The sequence below is a fragment of the Melospiza georgiana genome, chromosome 16, assembly GCF_028018845.1.
Source record: "Melospiza georgiana isolate bMelGeo1 chromosome 16, bMelGeo1.pri, whole genome shotgun sequence".
Lineage (NCBI taxonomy): Eukaryota > Metazoa > Chordata > Aves > Passeriformes > Passerellidae > Melospiza > Melospiza georgiana.
This window is the reverse complement of record NC_080445.1, coordinates 450,142-467,587: the sequence shown is the minus strand read 5'-3', so window position 1 is coordinate 467,587 and position 17,446 is coordinate 450,142. Positions and strand designations below refer to the sequence as shown.

Below are 17,446 nucleotides of genomic sequence, written 5' to 3'. Positions count from 1 at the left end.
CACCAGCCCATGGGAAGGTCACCTGGCAGGGGGAAGCAGCTGAGATCCATGGCAATTCCCAGCACAGTGTGCCTCAGCATCTGGTGCTGTGATGACCTGGCTGGGTCCAAGCCCAATGCTGGGAACTGCCTCAGGAACTTCAGTCTCCTTCCCCTATCCCTCCTCCTCCAAGGAGAGGAGGGATAGAAATGGTAAAAATTGCAAAGCCCTTTCTGCTCTTCATCCTCTTATTGTCATGCTTGAAGGGACTATGGATGATGAAGGCTCAGCATCGTCCCTCTGACCAGCTTCTGCCTGAGCTTGCAGCCCAAGGAGGTTCTCTCCCTGGAGAGACATCCTGAGGGCTGGAAGTGACTGCTTGTGCTGAAGGTCTTGCTCAATAGCTGATTGCAGCCATGAGGCACAATCCATCATGTCCAGCCATCCCTGGAGCCCTCCAGGTTTGTCTTTCTGAGTGCACATCCTATTTGTACCCTACACCATGACGCTGGGAACGCTGGAGCTCCGTGCTGTGCCGCCAGGAGCAGGGCCTGCCCAGTGTTGTGCCACAGGCCAAACAACCCGTGCAGTGGGGAGCAGGGCATGTCCTGCTGTGCCCACCTGTGCCATCTCCTTGTGCCCAGCTGCAGGTGTCCCCCAGCCAGGGAGGTCACAGAGGTAAAAAAGAAAAAAAAAGTATTTCTTCAAAATTGCTGTGGTGATGCTCCATCTTCCTCTTCAGCAGCCTCAGCTCCTCATTTCTTTGCACCTCTGTGCAGTTGCCACCCTGTGCAGTGTGCTCCAGCCTGGTCACACTGGCTGCAGACGCCCTGTCGCTGCCAGGTGTGCTGTGTGCCTGCTGGGGCTCTGCTCCCACCTGGGCTCCTTCCTTGCCACTGTGATGGATGTGGCAAACGAGTCACGGGCCCTCAGTGTCCTGAACAGCTGCACAACATTTAATGCCATGTTCCTGCTTCAGCCTCTGATCTGAAATCTGAAGAAATACAGATTGCTTTTGGAAGGGGTTTTGGGGTTTTCATGGCTGTCTGGAGCATCTGGGATTACAGGATCAGGTCAGAGTCTCAGCACTGGGCTGCCATCATCACCAATCAATATCCCAAATTACCTCTCCGCACCAAAGGTGCTGTGCTAATTTTCATGGATCCCCTGCATTTCATGCCCTTGGTGTCCTGTCATGCACTGGTAGTTTTAGCCCACAAGCTGGAGTGCAATATGCTTATGAGTAATAGCATCTTATTGGAGTGTAAAGATGTTCCTATTTCGCTGATTTATCCTGCACTTAAACTAATTCAGAATTCACTTACTTCAGAAGTACTGGAAGCAAAATGCTCTCTGTAAATAGCCTCGCTTTTCTAAACTGATATCGCTGAATGGGAAGATGGAATAACTCGCACTATCTATTTTCCCTCAGAGGGAGCATCGCTGTATTATTTTGACTGTTTTCCATAATGAGAGCTATAGTTGATTCTTTTCTAAGAAAGGCTCATGGTCTGGGAAGGACTGTTTGACCTTTACGGCAGAGTTTTTAGAAGCTCTGCTCAGGTGAAGCTGAAGTTTGTTTCAGGAGCATCAGCCATCCCCTCTGCTTCCAGCCCTGCACGGTGGGTTCTGAGTCACACAGTGCCCCACTGCAAGCCCTGAGCCCCTTCTTTGGCATCATGAGGGCTTTTAGTTTTTCCTTTCCTTGAACATTCCCAGGACTCTCTCCAGTTTATGGGCTCTCACTTCTCACATCATGGAAGAAAACCCACAGCTGGCCAAGAGTGCTTGGATTGCTCAGCTGCAGCAGAAAGAGGCACAGCTGGAAAGGGGGAGACGAGGAAGGGACAGGGGATGTTCCCAGCTCAGTGCTGGCCAGCCTTGGGAGAGGGACAGGGAGAGCAGGTGGAAGGGGCCCAGTGATCCCTGCACGGGTATTTCCACCTCCCTCAGAGCGTCCTTTCCCTGCCCTGTCCTGAGCTCTGGGCACACACATCTGCCTTTCCTTCTGGGTCACTGCTCCAGTTTGGAGCCAGTCCAGGAGCTCCCCAAAGTGCCTGCTGGGGACTGGAGAGCTGCTGGGAGCTGAGTGCCACGGCAAGGACAGACCTGGCCCGTGCTGGCCAACCTGCCAGAGCTGTTGGAAGAGGGAGCAGAGGCTCGAGGGGGCTGAGGGCTGCTCTGCTCCTGGCTGCTGTGTGCCACAGCCCTGCCACAGCTGCCAGCGAGGCCCAGCCCTGCGGGTCCCAGCCAGTGGGACAGGGCAAGGTGCAGGTACAGCAGGGCAGGGGCAAGGGCAGCCTGGCTGTGGCCCTGACAGCCCTGGGACGAGGTGGTGTGAGGACAAGGGGCTGTTCCCTGAGGTCTGTGGGCTGGAACTGCAAGGAACACCCTGGCCTGACATGCACTGACACCAGCTTGCCCAGTCAGTCCCTTGGCACACAGCAAGAGTTTTCTGCTCCCAAATGAAGCCAAATGTTTTTTACATGAGTTGGTTCTACCCGGGACTCACTCCTGCAGCTGGACTGGATCACAAACTGAATGCTTCTGCTGTGTTCTCACAGCAGGGGATAAGCTCAGGTTGCAGGATTCATCAGAGAGAACTACACGTGGCAAGCACCCGTTTTGTTTCCTGGTCCTTCTCATCACCCTCAGTGCTCTGTCCTCCAGAGCAGGACTGCTCCATCTCTGGCAGCTATGGGATGGGACATATCATCTCCAGGGAATGCTTTCAGACTCAATCCCAAGTGAAATAATTCAAAATCCTGAAAGAAAGAGTCCCTCAGGAGCCAAGAGAGCAGAGCCCTGCCAAGGAGGTGGCATGGGTGTTTCTGAAGAATAAATCTTAGTGGTAGCACACTGGGTACCTTGTTACCAGGCAGAGTGATAAATTAGGCAGCTCACGGAAGAGCTACAGAAATTATGAGGTAGGTGGAGGATCTATCTAATAAGCAGGGATTACATTACTGAAATCAGCAGGGCTTGGCTGAATGGCAGGTGATGAGGGAGAAGGAACCATACAGGGAAGGGGAGGGATGAGAGAGAGCAGATGATTTACAGGGACTCACGCTGGGCACGGCTGTTTCCAGCAAAGGGCAGCAGTGGCTCTCTTTGCTCCACGGCCCAAGAAGGGCACACGAGGGAGAAGGAAGGCAGAAGAAAAGCAGCTTGGCTGGTGCTCAGGGGGAGCTGAATCCCCTTGGACACTCGGCTGCAGAGACTGGAGTGGCCATTCCCTCTCTGAAGGCTACGACAGGGCACGACGAGCAGCTGGGAGCAGGGCGGGAGGCGGCTGCCCGAGGTGGGCTGGGAGGCTGCACACCTGCAATGGCCCCTGGGCACAGACCCCTGGGCACACCTGCAATGGCCCCTGGGCACAGACCGTCCTCGCTGGCCCGTCAGGAGGCACGGGAGGTGCTGTCCATCCCCTGTCCTGCAGCAGGGCATGGGCTGTGCAGCATGTGGCCCTTCTCCTTGGGCAGCCAAGCCACCCAGCCAGGGAGCTCTGCAGTGGCCCACGCAGCTGGTGAAGGGCATTTTGGAAAGCACAGAATATGTTGATGAAACCTTTCTAATCCAGCCTCCTGATACTGATGTGGCAGCAGGCCATGCAGCAGATGAGCTGTGCCCAAGGCCCTCAGCTCTGCGCTGTTTGGTAGGCATGTCCCACTTCTTGCCATTTCAGGATTTCCCCCAGTGCTTTGGGGACCCTGCCAACACGGAGTGAGCAGGGCACTGGCACTGGGAGTCACAGAGGGCGGGTGGCAGCGAGCAGGGAGGCCAGGTGGTCTCCTGGCTGTCCTGTTATATGTTTGTCCTTGCCTGACTGGCTGCATGTGTCCTGGTGGCTCAGAATGAGCTCCCTGCAGCCAACTGTGCAGCCCGTGGCAGCAGCAGGACAGGCCATGCTTGAGTCACAGCTGCCCTGGAGGCAGCCCTGGATGTGAAACTGAAGGCACACAGCTGGGGCTGCTCTCTGTGTGATGCACCCTCTGCAGCCTCTGCCACCTCTGCCAGCCTCTGCAGCCTCTGCAGCCTCCGCAGCCTCCAGCCCTGCGTGTCATGCTCTCATCAGGGCTGGGATCCGCCACTGTGACTTCTGAAACTGGGACCAAAGTCACTCTGTGACCACAGGTGGCCTCTGTCTCCCTCCCTGCCCCCGTTTCCCTCATGATACACTCAGATACTTTGCAGATCTGAGACAGCTTCTCTGTGGATGCTGTCTTGCCCTCTCTGAGTATCACCACAGTTTAGCCCAGGATGGAGACAGCCAACTAACACCGCGTTCAGCACAGACTTGGCATGTCATCCCGTTGTGCAATCAGCGAAGGGCTGCCCGTGCAAGCCCTGCTCCTCATTCTGCAAGAACCGAGATTAGAGTGGGGGATTATCTCCTGATCCTGAGCAGATAGAGCCACTCACCCAGGGACAGACGGGGCGGGGGCTGCAGTGCCCTTCCCCGGGGGAGCCGTGCCCAGGGAGATCGGGGGCACCCGGGAGGGCACCCCTGAGGGAGCACAGGCAGACGTGAGGAGCTGGTGGGAGCCGAGGGACCATCTGTGTCACCCGTGAGCGTCCCTTTGCTCCCCTCTCGGGATGACTGGCTTTCCTCTGGCTCCACTTTCAGCACTACACCCTGGATAAACCACGTTCCACAGCATATTTGTGGTACATGCATTTTTCTAAGTCCAAGAGGTGTTCCTTTTTATAGCAACTGAGAACAGCACATCAGTGAAACAGTGGGTTTGGTGCCTGAGCAGCTTGCCCAGTGATGTCTTCTTCCACCTGTGTAATTTTAGGTCAAAGAAATAAATGCAGGTTCCCAGACTGGGCTGTTTAGATCACTGGAGCTGCTACTAACAGCCATCAGAATTACCAATGATTCTAAACCTGAAGCTGTTTCTATGAATGGGAAAATGGTTTGATAGAGTGGAATGCCACTGCAAAACATCTTGAGAGCCTTCTTTGACTGGAGTTTAAATGTCATTGCATTTTTTCTGTTTTTTGCTATTCAGTATATATTTACAAACTTTATTCATTCCCTGAAGGATGTAGAGCACTGTGTGCATTAATCCACTTCTTTTCAAGGTGTTTCATTTCTTCCGTTGACAAGTAAATAATGAGGAGGAATTATGGGAGGTTAGTCTCTGAAGTTTCCTGAAAAATATATTCCTAGTGTTTGTAAAAGTCAGGAAATTGAGGAGATAATCTCTGGAATTTAGTCCTTAGATTCTCAGGCCAGAGACTCTCCTGCAGGGACCCATCCTAACTCCCAGCTGGGCCCAGTTCTTTACAAAGAATTCCAGTTGCAGTGTAAAGCCTTCCACAGAAGTGTCCTGTGATATTCCTTCACAAATTATTACAAAAGGAAATTATTGTCCCTGTTAAATACACCCTTTTCATTGCACTCAAATGAGTCTAATTCCAGATTCTCCTCAATGGGTCTTGTTAAGCCTTTGATAGATTAGAGAGCCCTTTCCTGTTAGAGGCTCCTGCTCTGATCGGTGCTTGTGAATGACAACAGGAGCATGGAACTAGAAGGGACAGCTTGGGCCATCAAATCCCATTTCCCTGCAATTTCTGGCAATGATGTTATAAAGTCCATTTCAAACTCAATCTTAAAACTAATTGCATACCTTGCCCCCAACGCTCCTCTCAGGAATCTGTTCCAGAACAACATCTCTCCCACTGTTAGAAACCATCTGATTTCCAGCCAAAAGTTATTTGTGCCAACTCATACCTCTTTGGTTTTGTGCCAGTACAGACTATTATCTGAGGCCATTTTCCTCCTTTCTTGGTGCTCCTCTGCCTGTGCATTTGGAGAGCAGGGACATGGTCTCCAGCTCCCTTCCCTTGGCCAAATACACCCAGGCCCCCTGAGATGGGCTGTGCAGTCTGAAGATGCCCTCGGAGCGGTCTCCTCTCCCAGTGTCTGCTCCTGGAGCAAAGGTGTGAGAACACTGGAGCAGCAAATGCCATGTCTGAGCAGTGCCAGCACTCAGTCATCTCAGCCCTCGAGTGGGGTTCTGCTTCCCCCATGAGCAGGCCACTCGCCCTGGCACAGCTCCAGCTGGGCAGCAGCACCTCTGAAAGGCTTCCCAGCCCACGGAGTGCCACCCGTGCTCCAGCTGCAGCCTGGTCACCAGCACGTGCAGCCAGAGCCTGGCCGCTGCTGCAGGGCAGGGCTCTCAGCTGCAAACCGTGACTCACTGTCATGTCCCCATGACCAAGATCCTGGGACAAATCCCAGCACTGCTGTCCCTGTGGGGATGAGAGCACCGCAGGCAGATTGCCCAGGTGGGGCAGCCATAAGTCACTCCAAGTGATTGAACTGAGAAAAAACTGCATGCCAGGGGTGGCTGCTCCATGGCTGCCCAGATTCCTTTCCCTTTGTCAAAACCAACTGATCTCGATCCCTGCCAAAATGTGGGGCATGAACTAGGTGATCTACCCAACCAACCCACCCAGGGAATTCTCAGCTGGCCTTGCTAGCTTGGCCTCTGCTGCCTGCCTGGAAGTGCTCCCATTGCTAATTGATGTGCCTGGCAGAGGCAGGTATGCAGGGTAAATACAGAAGCCTTTAAGAGCAGAACTGTCAAATAAAGTGTTACACTCCATCAGCTCCTATTGCATCCATGGCTGAACAGCACCAGCCAGCATTGGATAACACTCAGATCTGCTCATGGATGCGTTTGACATCCACGCAGGAGAAATACACACTCTGTGATGAATCAGGAGCTGGAGCCCAGCAGCAGGCATTTAAGGATGAACCATTTGTTTTAGAGGGCTTCACATTCCAGTTATAAAATTTCCTCTGGTCTGGAAGCTGGTGCCCAAGAAGAAATGGTCTTTGTGTTCTGTGTGGTTTGCTGTAAATCCTGTTGGCCTCCTGTGCAGCACGTCATGGGAGCTGGAGCCACAGGGATGTCAGGCTGGGGCATTCTGCTAAGCACTGCAGTTTGGGTGTGTTCTCCGTGTCAGAAAGACCAAAGCACTGTGACTTCATTAAATAGAGTCTAGTTTGAGGTTTATCTTATTTTTGAAACTGAAAACTGGGTTTTGGCTTGGGTTGAGTTAGGTTTTTTTGATATTGGGAAACTCAGGAGCAGGCTTGTGCTGCCAGCAGGCTCTCTGTGGGTTCTCCACTGTGGAATAGACATATCTCCATGTATGAGAAGGATTCATGTCTCTCAAGGTAAATCCATGCATGCCAGAACAATTACACGAGAGGCCATGTGCATGTGCTGAGCAGAGCAGCCAAGTGAGTCTTGGGAGCGTCCGTCTGTGCCCAGCCCTGCCGTGTGACCCACGCTGCACCCACTGGGATTCTCATTCAAGGTTCAAGCCTGATTTCCGAGTTTCGGCAGCCCTGCCGTGGGCTGGGGCAGTCCAGGACAGGCCCTGTGTTCCCCTGGTCAGTGCCTGGGGGCTGCCCGAGGCCAGGAGCTGCTGCTGGGGCAGCCGTGCCGCTCCTGCAGCGCCAGGCAGGGACGTGAGGCTGCGCTCCTGTCAGCTCCTGTTAGTCCCCAAACGTTCACATTACTGTAATGCAGCTGGAAAGGAATCCACGAGTTACAGAAAATGATTTACGGGACACAAGACACTGCATTTCAGAGGTCTCATGTGTGCCATAAAAAATATATTATGAAGGAATTATCTCCATTGGAACTGGAGCTACACAGGGAGAACACATGTCCAGCTGAGAGCAGCATTGAGCTTTTGTTCATTATGGGAAACACTGATGCTTTTCCTCCTTTTTTTATGAGTACATTTCTCAGCTCTGGGTAGCTACCTAACATTGGCACTTCACTTTTTCCAAATGTTGCTTTTGCAATGAGACCGAGCGTAGCTGGGAGCCCACAGGTGCATTGCTCTGTGGAGCTGGCAGTCCTGAGGGATTTAGGTCAGACGAAGAATAAAGTTAGGGCTCAGAATTTTAGGAAAGCAAACCGCCAGCTCTTCAGGGAGTTGGTCAATGACACCCCTGGGAAACTGCCCTCAGGGACAAGGAGCAGAGCAGAGCTGGAAGGTCTTTAAGGGCACTTTCCATAGAGCGCAAGAGCTCATGATCCCCAGGCACAAGAAATTGGGCAACAAAGGCAGAAATCTGACATGGCTGAGGTGGGACCTGCTGGCCAAACTCAAGGGAAGGAAGGAAATGCACAGGCAGTGGAAACAGGAAGAGTTATCATGGGAAAAGTACAGGGAAACTGCCCGGGTGCGTAGGGATGGAAGCAGGAAGGCCAAGGCTGGAGCTGAGCTTGGCCAGGGACATACAGAATAACAAGAAGGGCCTCTACAGATATGTCAGCTGAAAAGGGAGCTCAAAGAGAGCAGTGACAGCACAAGGGGAAATGGCTTCACACTTACAGAGGACAAGGTTAGATTGGATATATGGATATGGAAGGAATTGTTGCCTGTGAGGGTGGTGAGGCCCTGGCACAGGGTGCCCAGAGAATCTGTGGCTCTCCTTGGATCCCTGGGAGTGTTCCAGGCCAGGCTGGATGGGGCTTGGAGCAGCCTGGGATGGTGGAAGATGTCCCTGGCCATGGCAAGGGTTGGACTCTATGACCTTGAAGAATCTAACAATTCAAAACATTCCATGATTCCACGTCCCCTATGCAACAGTAAGGTTTGGAGATGGGCTTCCCCTGTAAAACCTGGGCAATTCCTGGGCTTCCCCTGCAAAACCTAGGCCACGGCTCATCAGCTGGGGGAGCAAGAGGAAGCTCTGCCAGCTCTCTCCCATCCAGCCTCACCCAGAGCCTCTCTTTACAATCCAGTAGTTCCCCAGACTGGTGAGTGGACAAGGGTCACTGCCTCCAAATTCTCGTCCTGCTCACAGGCAGGATGAGCTACATGGCATTCACAGATGCACAAGGCTGGAGACACAGCCTGCATTCTCCCAGGGCTGGCTCAGGCGTGCAGCTGTGGCCCTCGTGGGTGTGAACACAGAGCTGCTCTGCAGCTTTTGCCACTGGGGTCGGGTGCTGGCTCTTTCTGGGATCTGCTGCTCCCAGGTAGTGCTGGCAGGTGCACAAGGTTACATTGCTGCTCGTTCACCTGTGAGGGTTTTAGCACATGGCCGTGTTCCTCAATTCATCGCTGTACATGGCACTGCCAGCCTTGTTCTGCTGTGGGGCAGGATGCTAAGGGCTGTGACACGCCCCAATATCCCAGGGCAACACTCATGACGGAGAAACTCTGAGAGACCTCAGACGAGGTATGGAGAAAGCTGAGAGACAATAATGCATTCCTTCCCCTCACAAAACACATCCTAATGCCAAACCTGAGAACTGGAGGTGGGAAGTGACAAAACGTGGAGCTGGAAAGAGGTGAAGGCTGCTCCAGAAAACTGTGAGGAGGGAGGCTGTCAGCCCCAACCTGCTCCACCGAGGCTGGGGACAGAGTTCCTGGAAGAACATCGTGTAAGGGTGTAATTGGCCTCATCTACTAGTGCAGCTCCTGGCACCCAAACTATGAACCCGCCGTGCTCCAAATTAAGTTCCTGCCTGCCCCTGCCCACGGTCTGCCACCTCTCCTCAGGATCCCAGGGGAAAGCAGGCTGCCCTGAGAACCTGTCCCAGATCCCCATAAGGCCAGAACCAAGGGGCCCGGGCCCTGCTGCGAGGGGCTGTCCCGGAGGATCTGTCTCTTGGCAGCTGCAGGCTGTGTGCAGGAGCCATGGGCTGGGGACAGAACAGACCGCGGGGAGGTGGAGGGCAGCAGGGCAGGACATGGGGCCAAGGAGCTGTGGCACGGTGATTTTGCAGGGGAAAGGAGGAGCATTTGTAGGGTACAGCTGACACTGGCCCTGTTTCTGGGGCCCTGCGCCGAGCGCTGACACGAGCGGGTGCGGCCCGGCGGGTGGGTCCGGGCAGCAGATGGGGCAGGAGCGGTGCGGGGCGGCCGAGGGCTGGCGGCGGCGAGCAGCGTGTGCCGGCGGGACCGCGGCAGCGGGGCCTGCCCGGGCCGGGCGTCTCGGGGCTGCCCGGCCGCTGTCCGCGGTGCTGCCCGGCCGCAGCTCCGCGCCGCTGCCGCCCGGCCCGGCCCGGCCCGGCGCGCTCCCCGCTCTCCCCGCGCTCTCGGCATCGGCATCGGCGGCGGCGGCGGGGGCGGGCCGGGCCCTCCCCGCGCCGGGAACGCGCTCCCGCCTCCCACCCGGCACAAAGTTTCGCGGCAGGAACTCGGGCGGCAACAGTGCGGAGCCGGTGGCACCGGAGCGCGGCCGCGCGGAGCCCCAGCGCCCCGGTACCCGGCGGGGGCCGGCGGCGACCGTGCCATGCGGGGCCCCCCCCCACCGGCGGCGGCGGGGCGGGCGGGCAGCGGCGCCCCATGCGGCCGGGGCGGCCGGGCGGCGGCTGACACCATGTGCGCCCGGTGCCCGGGGCGAGGAGCGGGGAGCAGCCATGTCCCCCCCCGCCCAGCCGGGGGTGCCGGGCGGGCGCGGCTCTAAGGGGCCCCCGGCGCGGAAGCTGCTCTGCATGTGCAGCCTCTCCCTGTGCCTCACCTACCTGTGCTACAGCCTGATGGGGGGCACCGGCCCGGCCGCCCTGCGCTCCCCCGCCGCGCTCCCCGCCTCGGCGGCCCCCGGGGCCCCGCGCTCCCCCACCGCCTTCCCCGCCACGGCGGCCCCGCGCTCCGCCGGCGCCCCGGGCCCCTCGGCCGCTCCGCCGCGGGCCTCCAACGGCAGCCGGGAAGGGGCGGCGGACACCTGGCTGCGGGCGCAGCTGGCCCCCGGGGAGGTGATCGCGGCGCAGAGCGGAGCCTTCGAGAGGGACCCGCAGGAGTCGAGCACCACGGACGAGGAGCTGAGCCGGGCCGGCAGCCCGGGCAGCCGCGGCGGCGGCAGCAGCACCACGCCGGACTACGGGGAGAAGCGGCTGCCGCAAGCCCTCATCATCGGGGTGAAGAAGGGGGGGACGCGGGCGCTGCTGGAGGCCATCCGGGCGCACCCCGACGTGCGGGCCGTGGGCACCGAGCCCCACTTCTTCGACAGGAACTACGAGAAGGGGCTGGAGTGGTACAGGTGAGGGCGGGGGGCTGCGGCGCCATCCGCGGCCGCGGCGGGAGGAACGCGGGTCCGTGCCGGGCGGGGGGAGCCCCGGCGCCGTCCCGGGGGTCCCCGGTGCCCCCGGTGCGAGCCGGGCGAGCTCCGGGACCCCGCGGGGCCGGGGCGGGCGGGTCGGCGGGGCCGCGCCTGGCAGCGGTGGAAAGCGCGCTGTTCCGGGGGGAATGCAGGAAATCTCCGGTAACATCCCTCTCGGCTGCTCCGAGTGTGTGAGCATGCCGTAGCAGTTCAGCTGCAGTTGGTGTAAAATACGCCTAAATAGGTCGGTAATTAATAATTACTGAAATAAACAAGATTGCAAGTTATCCAGGTGCTGCCAGGGCTGAAGGATGCTGCCTTCATGTGAGCACAGGCTTTGCTTCACAAATAGGGTTTACTCTTTATTCAACAAGTTCCACGTTAGGAAGTTTTTTTCCATTGACAAGATCTAATTCTGTTTGTGAAGAAGTCTCTAAATACTGTTGAGTAACATTTTAAAGGAATGGGTAACATTTTAAAGGAATTTTATGCTAAAAGTCCTGGTTATTAGAAAACACTGGACTGCAGTAAGGAAGTGTTAAATGTCTTGACAGGTTTAGGAAATCAGTGGATTGTGATGGCTCAGTGTTTTTCTCTCTCTTTAAAAATTTCTGAGCAGAATGCAGCACATCAGTAGAACTTAAAAACTCCCAGTAGCTCTGTAGTTCGTGGTTCAAAGCAAACCATACTGGTTCTTGATAAAAAGTGGTCTGTGGCTGAGCTGGTGAAGTTCTTGTTGTGGCTAGTATGGCAGCTTCTTAGTTGCTCTGCAAACGAAGATAAAAATGAGAGGCAGCAGGCAAGTTACTGCCTGGATTATCTGGTCCCTCGTTATTAAAATAAAGTACATGGTCTGCATATCAGGGATGTTTAAAGGTGAGAAACTCCAGACAATCTTCTGTGGGGGTTGTGGAAGGAAAGTCTTCGTAACACTTGGTGTGGCATCCGCTTGGCTGTGGTGAAATGCTGTGGGATTTTCTGGAGGGATTTCATGAAAGTGGACATCAGCACTGAGAAAGTGAGGGTGTCCCTGAGAGTATTTTTGGTTTGCTGCTCTGATGGGGGGAAGAACTAAAGGACTGGATATAGTTATCGTGTTTATAGATATAATTTCAGACACAGTGTTTTGTTGTATTGAATTTCCTTGGAGGAAAGGCTTAACCTTGAAAAATAAGTTTAGAAAACTGGCTAGAAGAGGATAGAAAGTGGCACATAAAAAAGTTTGGTTTCATTTAAAACAGGCAGAAGAAGATCAAGCACTGAATATGATGAGCAGTTGCTTTTTCATCTTTAAAGTTATGCTACTAGAAAAGGGCTAGTGAGTGGGTGTAGCTCCTCTCGTGGAGTAAGAGGCACACACAGGTTTCCGTTTGCAGAATGCAGTTTGGTATTTCCTATCCCTGCAGCAGCTCTCTGGGCTGTGCTGCTCATTTCAAGCCCTGCAGCTCTGCTGCTGGGGCAGGAGAGGCGGGAGAACAGGTTGGGGCACCCTGGGTGTGTGAGGTCTGGGCAGAGCAGGCTGTGGGACGGGTGAGGGTGGCTGCTGCTCTGTGCCGTGCCAGCCCTGGCTGCCTGACCTGCAGCTATCTTCACACCTGCCCAGCACAAACAGGTGCTTCTCCCCGCTCCCTCAGGAGTGCCCAGCCCTGCAGGGCAGGACATTGCTGGTGCTCTGTGCCTCAGCAGCAGCCACAGCTGCCCTGGGGCTGTACTGGTGCCAGGCTGTTGTCATGGGCTGGCGTTTAGTGCCACACAAACACAGACCAAGAACAGGATGGGGAAAGCTCACCGTCCATCCCAGCAGCTGCTTCTTCCTGACCTCTGAGATTACCTGACTGAGTGCACTAGGGAGGCTGACAGCTCATAGCTGTGTCCCAGCTAGAGTAATTAGAGATCTTTTTCCTGTCCACAGAAATGTCAATGTTTTTTTAGCAAAGAAGCAACTATTGAAGTCACCTCCTTATTGTGACTTCTGCATTACACACTGTGAGCTTTTAACATGGTCAGATTTTTTCTTACATAGTGAAAAAAGGGAATGGCAGACCTTCAGGGTTCCTTGCTTAGTTGTTCAGTCACCAGATCATCTGCCAGCCTCGAGGAGCTGGAGGAAAGGGAAATGCCTTCTCCACCTTGGTTTCTCCTGTAAAATGGAGACGGCACCCGGGCTTTGCCATTTCTTTGTGTGTGCTCTGTGCTGCATCACCTGTGTCTTTGCTGCCTTGAGATTGAAAAGCCCTAAGCGCTCTGGATGTGTGGTCCAGGATCTCTCTCAGTGGCTGGAGCTGCTGCAGGCACTGGGCCAGGGGGTGCCAGCTCTGTGCTGCTGGGGACAGGGTGCCATGCAGAATGGCAGTTCCACACTGCTGGCTCTGTTCTTTGCTGGCAACCTGTAGGGAAAGCTGAAGGTTTGTATGCAGTCTCTGATCTCTTTAGCTCAGTTCGTGTGGCAATTGCAAACAGAGGTCTTTCCACACACAAACTGGTGCAAACTGGGCCAAGATTAGTTTTGGTTAGTTTCTGTTATGCTGCCAGGGTTGTTTGTGTGGCTGCAGTTTATGGTTCTGTCTGTCCTGATGCTGGGCTGTCTGAAGGACAAGTTCCATGGTACAGCTTTCCTTAAACGAGATCCAGGCTTCCTCTGCTGTTCCTTTGTAAGCCGTTGTCTTTAAGTTGCTCCTTCTGTCCCCAGGATATGCCAGCTTTCCTGCAGGAGCTGCTGCTGGTCTGTAGCCAGTGTCCAAGTGTCCCCCTGCTCTCTGCCGTGCTCAGGCACAGTGATCTCCACACGTCCCCCACGGCCAGGCTGGACTGCAGGCATTTGCTCTCTCCAGTGTGATGCTCATGCCTCAGTGGGCATGGCCTGTGCCAGGAGTTCTGCCCTGAGCTATCCTGTGTTTGGGAAAGCACTGAGAGCCTCTCTCAGAGCACAGAAAGGATGGCAGAATGACACAGAGGCCTCTGAGACCGGGGAATGGAGATTACATCCATAAATGCTCATTACAAGCGCAGGCACAGCGTTTGGGACATGTCTGAGTTCCCTGCCTGGGCGCGGACCAAGGGCACAGAGTTGTGTAGGGATGTTGTGGATGGTGGGAGCTGCAGGCTGCCTGCAGTGTCCCACACCCGGGCAGGTTTGTCTCCCTGTGGTGCTGGGGGCCTCGGCTCAGTCTCGGAGGGGAGGGAGGGACCCAGGGAGGGGCAGGGGTGGGCAGGGCAGCCCTGCAGCCGCTGTGGGCCAGGGGCTCTGTGTCACTGGACAAGGAGGGGAGGTGGTCCTGCCTGCAGGGTCAGTGGCCACGCTGCCCTGCGCCTGTGGGTTCACCTGTGCAGGTCCAGTGCCTCGGGGTGCTCCTGGTGACTGCTCTGGAGATTTTGAAAGAGAAATGCTCAGGTGGCTGTGTGAAGGGAGTGGGAGCTCCAAGCCCCAGCATTGGGGGGCTTTAGTTGTGTCTTTCTGCTGGTGCAAATGACCAGCACAGGAGACCTCATCACCTGGGCACCCTTGAGGGTTTGTGAGCTGAGTGGAACAGCCCAGTGCTCCCAGCCACCATCCCAGCTGTCTGCAGGCTCAGCATGGTGAGGGGATTCAGTTCTGTCACGTTACCCTTTCAAGGCTATCTTGACATCCTACCTTTAGCAGAAAAACTGGGGATTTGTAACAATATTTTGAAAACAAACTTGTGGTTTTAACACAAATATAATTTCCATAACACAAGAAGGACACCTGATAGTGGTGAGTTGAAATTGGATTTTAAGGTTTGCTGGTTGGAAGAGTTAAATGCTGTGTGTACATGCACATTGCTTTACTCCTTGCTTCCTCCTCAGTGGAGCCCTCAAGGAGAGGCTGCAGCAATATCTGTGATTAGATCGCATTCCCCTCTCTGCCTGGTCCCCAGTGCTGAGAGCTTGGACGGGGTGTAGCTGTGTGCGTGGAGTGGCCCCGCTGCAGGGGCAGTCACCATGACAGGAGTGGAGTGGCTTGCATGTCTAATGCTATTTGCACTGCTTGTCTGGGTTTTTGGAGTGTTCTCCCGAGCAGTCAGGCCTGCGTGTTATTTGGTGAGCTGCTGGCCTCACACAAATAATGAATAATGCCATGACAGGAGCTCTTCCCTCAGCAATGAGCACGTGCTCAGGGTGAGCGGTTCCCGCAGCCGCGGGCCGTGGCTCGGAGCTGGCCCTGCCAGTCCCGTCCCTGGGATGCTGAGTTGGTCTGTGTGGGGCAGGTGGCTGTTGTGTGTTGTTATTTGTGCCAGGGGCTCTGCTCCCCACGGGGCCGTCTCACCCTCCTTCCTGTGCTGACCTGGGGCAGTGGGGCCAGCCCTGCGTGCCCGGGGACCATCCAGCCTTGGCTTTTGCTGCCATGGCTGCTGGCAGCAATTGTGTCCAGGGATGTGTGCAGGGACCCTCCTCCAGCGTGCCCTAACAGCTGCTGGGCAGCAACAGCCTGGGGCCACTTCAGCCTCATCCCACACAGTGTCACCTCACAGCTGTGAGCTGTACCTCGCTGTGAGCTGTAATTGTGTTGCTGGCTAATGCCTGTGCTGTTCTGATCAGCTCGGGGCATTCAGGAAATCAAACCCTTTCCATCAGCACTGTGAGCCTGTGCTGGCGGCACTGTGGGAACACCTACAATGGAAGGATGGATTGGGGTCTGCTCTTGCCCACAGGCGCAGCTGCAGAGCTTGGGAACTGCTGTGTTTCTCTGCAAAAGGCCTTCCCAGAGTGCTGTACCCACTGCACTTCTGGTAACTTAAGGAAAGTGTATTGATTTTGTTTCTGGGCCCTGCTGTGAGTTGGTTTTGCTGAAATGTAGTGACTCAGCTGCCTCTCTCCTCTGTGGATCCAGTGTATTGGACTTTGCTGACATCTGGGTCAGCTCTGGGCTGGGGACTGTGAGCAGGGGTCAGGCTTTGTGCTGGTTGGCTCCCGGTTTCACCCATCTGGGGACTGATGAGAGGCCATTCCAGCAGCAGGCATGGATTTCCTTCTGCATCCTGCAGCTACTGCAGTGAATCTGCTGTGTGCCAGAGCTCAGGCTCTCCTGGCTCTGCCCTGCCTTGTGTGCTGTGCCAGGGGAACCCCCCTGCACCCTTCCTGGGCAGCAGTTGTCTCCCTCCTTTCTCTGCTTCAGCTCAAGCAATGGGGTGAAGGAATGAATTGTGTCTATTTGCAGTGTTTTATCACCTGATGGTGGTTATCCACATGCTGCTCACTTGTAGCCATGGGAATGGCAGCTGCTCTCAGCACCTGCAGCCCCTGTGTGCCGCTCTGGCTCTTGCTGCAAAGAGAGTGAGAGAAGTGCCGGGGCCAAGGCTGCCAGGAGGGCCCTGGAGCCCCCGCTCCTGCAGGGCTTGTCCCTGCTTCTGCCTCCATGGGGAACGTGTTTGTGGTTGGCAGTGAGCACGGGGCGCTGAGAGAAAGGGGGAGCAGGGGGGAGGCACAGGGTGCTCTCTGTGCCCCTCGCAGCCCCCGGGCACTGCCCCTCTGCCTGGCACGGAGGGGTCCGGCCCCGTTCCCTCAGAGGGGTGGGATGGGTGGCAGGGTGACATCCCACCAGGCCCAGCTGGGCTCTGCCCTGCTCCCACTCTGATCCCCGGTGTGTGAGGAGCCGGGAGCAGCACACAGCTCTCCGGGAGGGCTATGGGCACAGGGCTCAGCACACCAGCCACATGTGCTGGGGATGCCTCTTCCAATGACTGGGAACATCCCTTGGAGCATGTGGGAAAGAAACCAGCGCATCTCACCAGCCCTGAAATCACTGAACTGTTGCACTGCAGTCTCAAGAACACCCTTTCTCTAGGATTTTGCTCAATTACCCACTTTGTAAACAGGCTGGTGCTTTGGTGCTAATGGTTTGTGTTGTCTGCGATGTCAAAATTTGTGAGCTTCGCTCTCTTTGTGAGCGCACTACTGCTCGTGCATGTAGAGTTGCAGAAAACTCAGAAACAGGCCTGGGGAAAAGGAGCCCCCTGGAGAAGCAAGAGGGGAGTGTTGGGTGGTGGCATTCTGTGGTCTAAATGATGCACCTGAGCCCTGCTGGCTCCCTGGCTGGCAAGGCTCGCTCTGCTCTGCGCCAGGCCCACACTGCCACAGAAGGAACAGCAGCTTCTCAAAGAGAGTTATGGGCAAAGGCTTTAGATTTTCCAAGTCAAAATTCCAACACAAATTTGTGACACCTTGTATCGACAAAGGTCAGAGTCTTTTTCTTTTCATGGGTTTCTTTTTCCTCTTCTTTTCATGGGGACTCCTTTTCTCTGAGTCATTATTTCATGCACTTCAGCAGAAATTTTATTGCTTTGGGGGCTGGGCTGGTTCATGTGGGACATTTCTCACTGCTCAGACTGTGATACACAGAGGTAATTTCTTTCAAATGAT

General features: G+C 55.4%; 1 protein-coding gene across 1 annotated transcript in view; it reads left to right on the top strand.

Annotated features, from left to right (window-relative positions):
- Positions 1–10,388: 10,388 nt before the first annotated feature.
- Positions 10,389–17,446, top strand: part of HS3ST4 (heparan sulfate-glucosamine 3-sulfotransferase 4) — a 54,564-nt gene continuing 47,506 nt past the window's right edge. The window contains exon 1 of the mRNA XM_058035627.1: positions 10,389–11,008. Coding sequence (XP_057891610.1) covers positions 10,389–11,008 — 620 coding nt within the window. The remainder of the gene's footprint in view (positions 11,009–17,446) is intronic.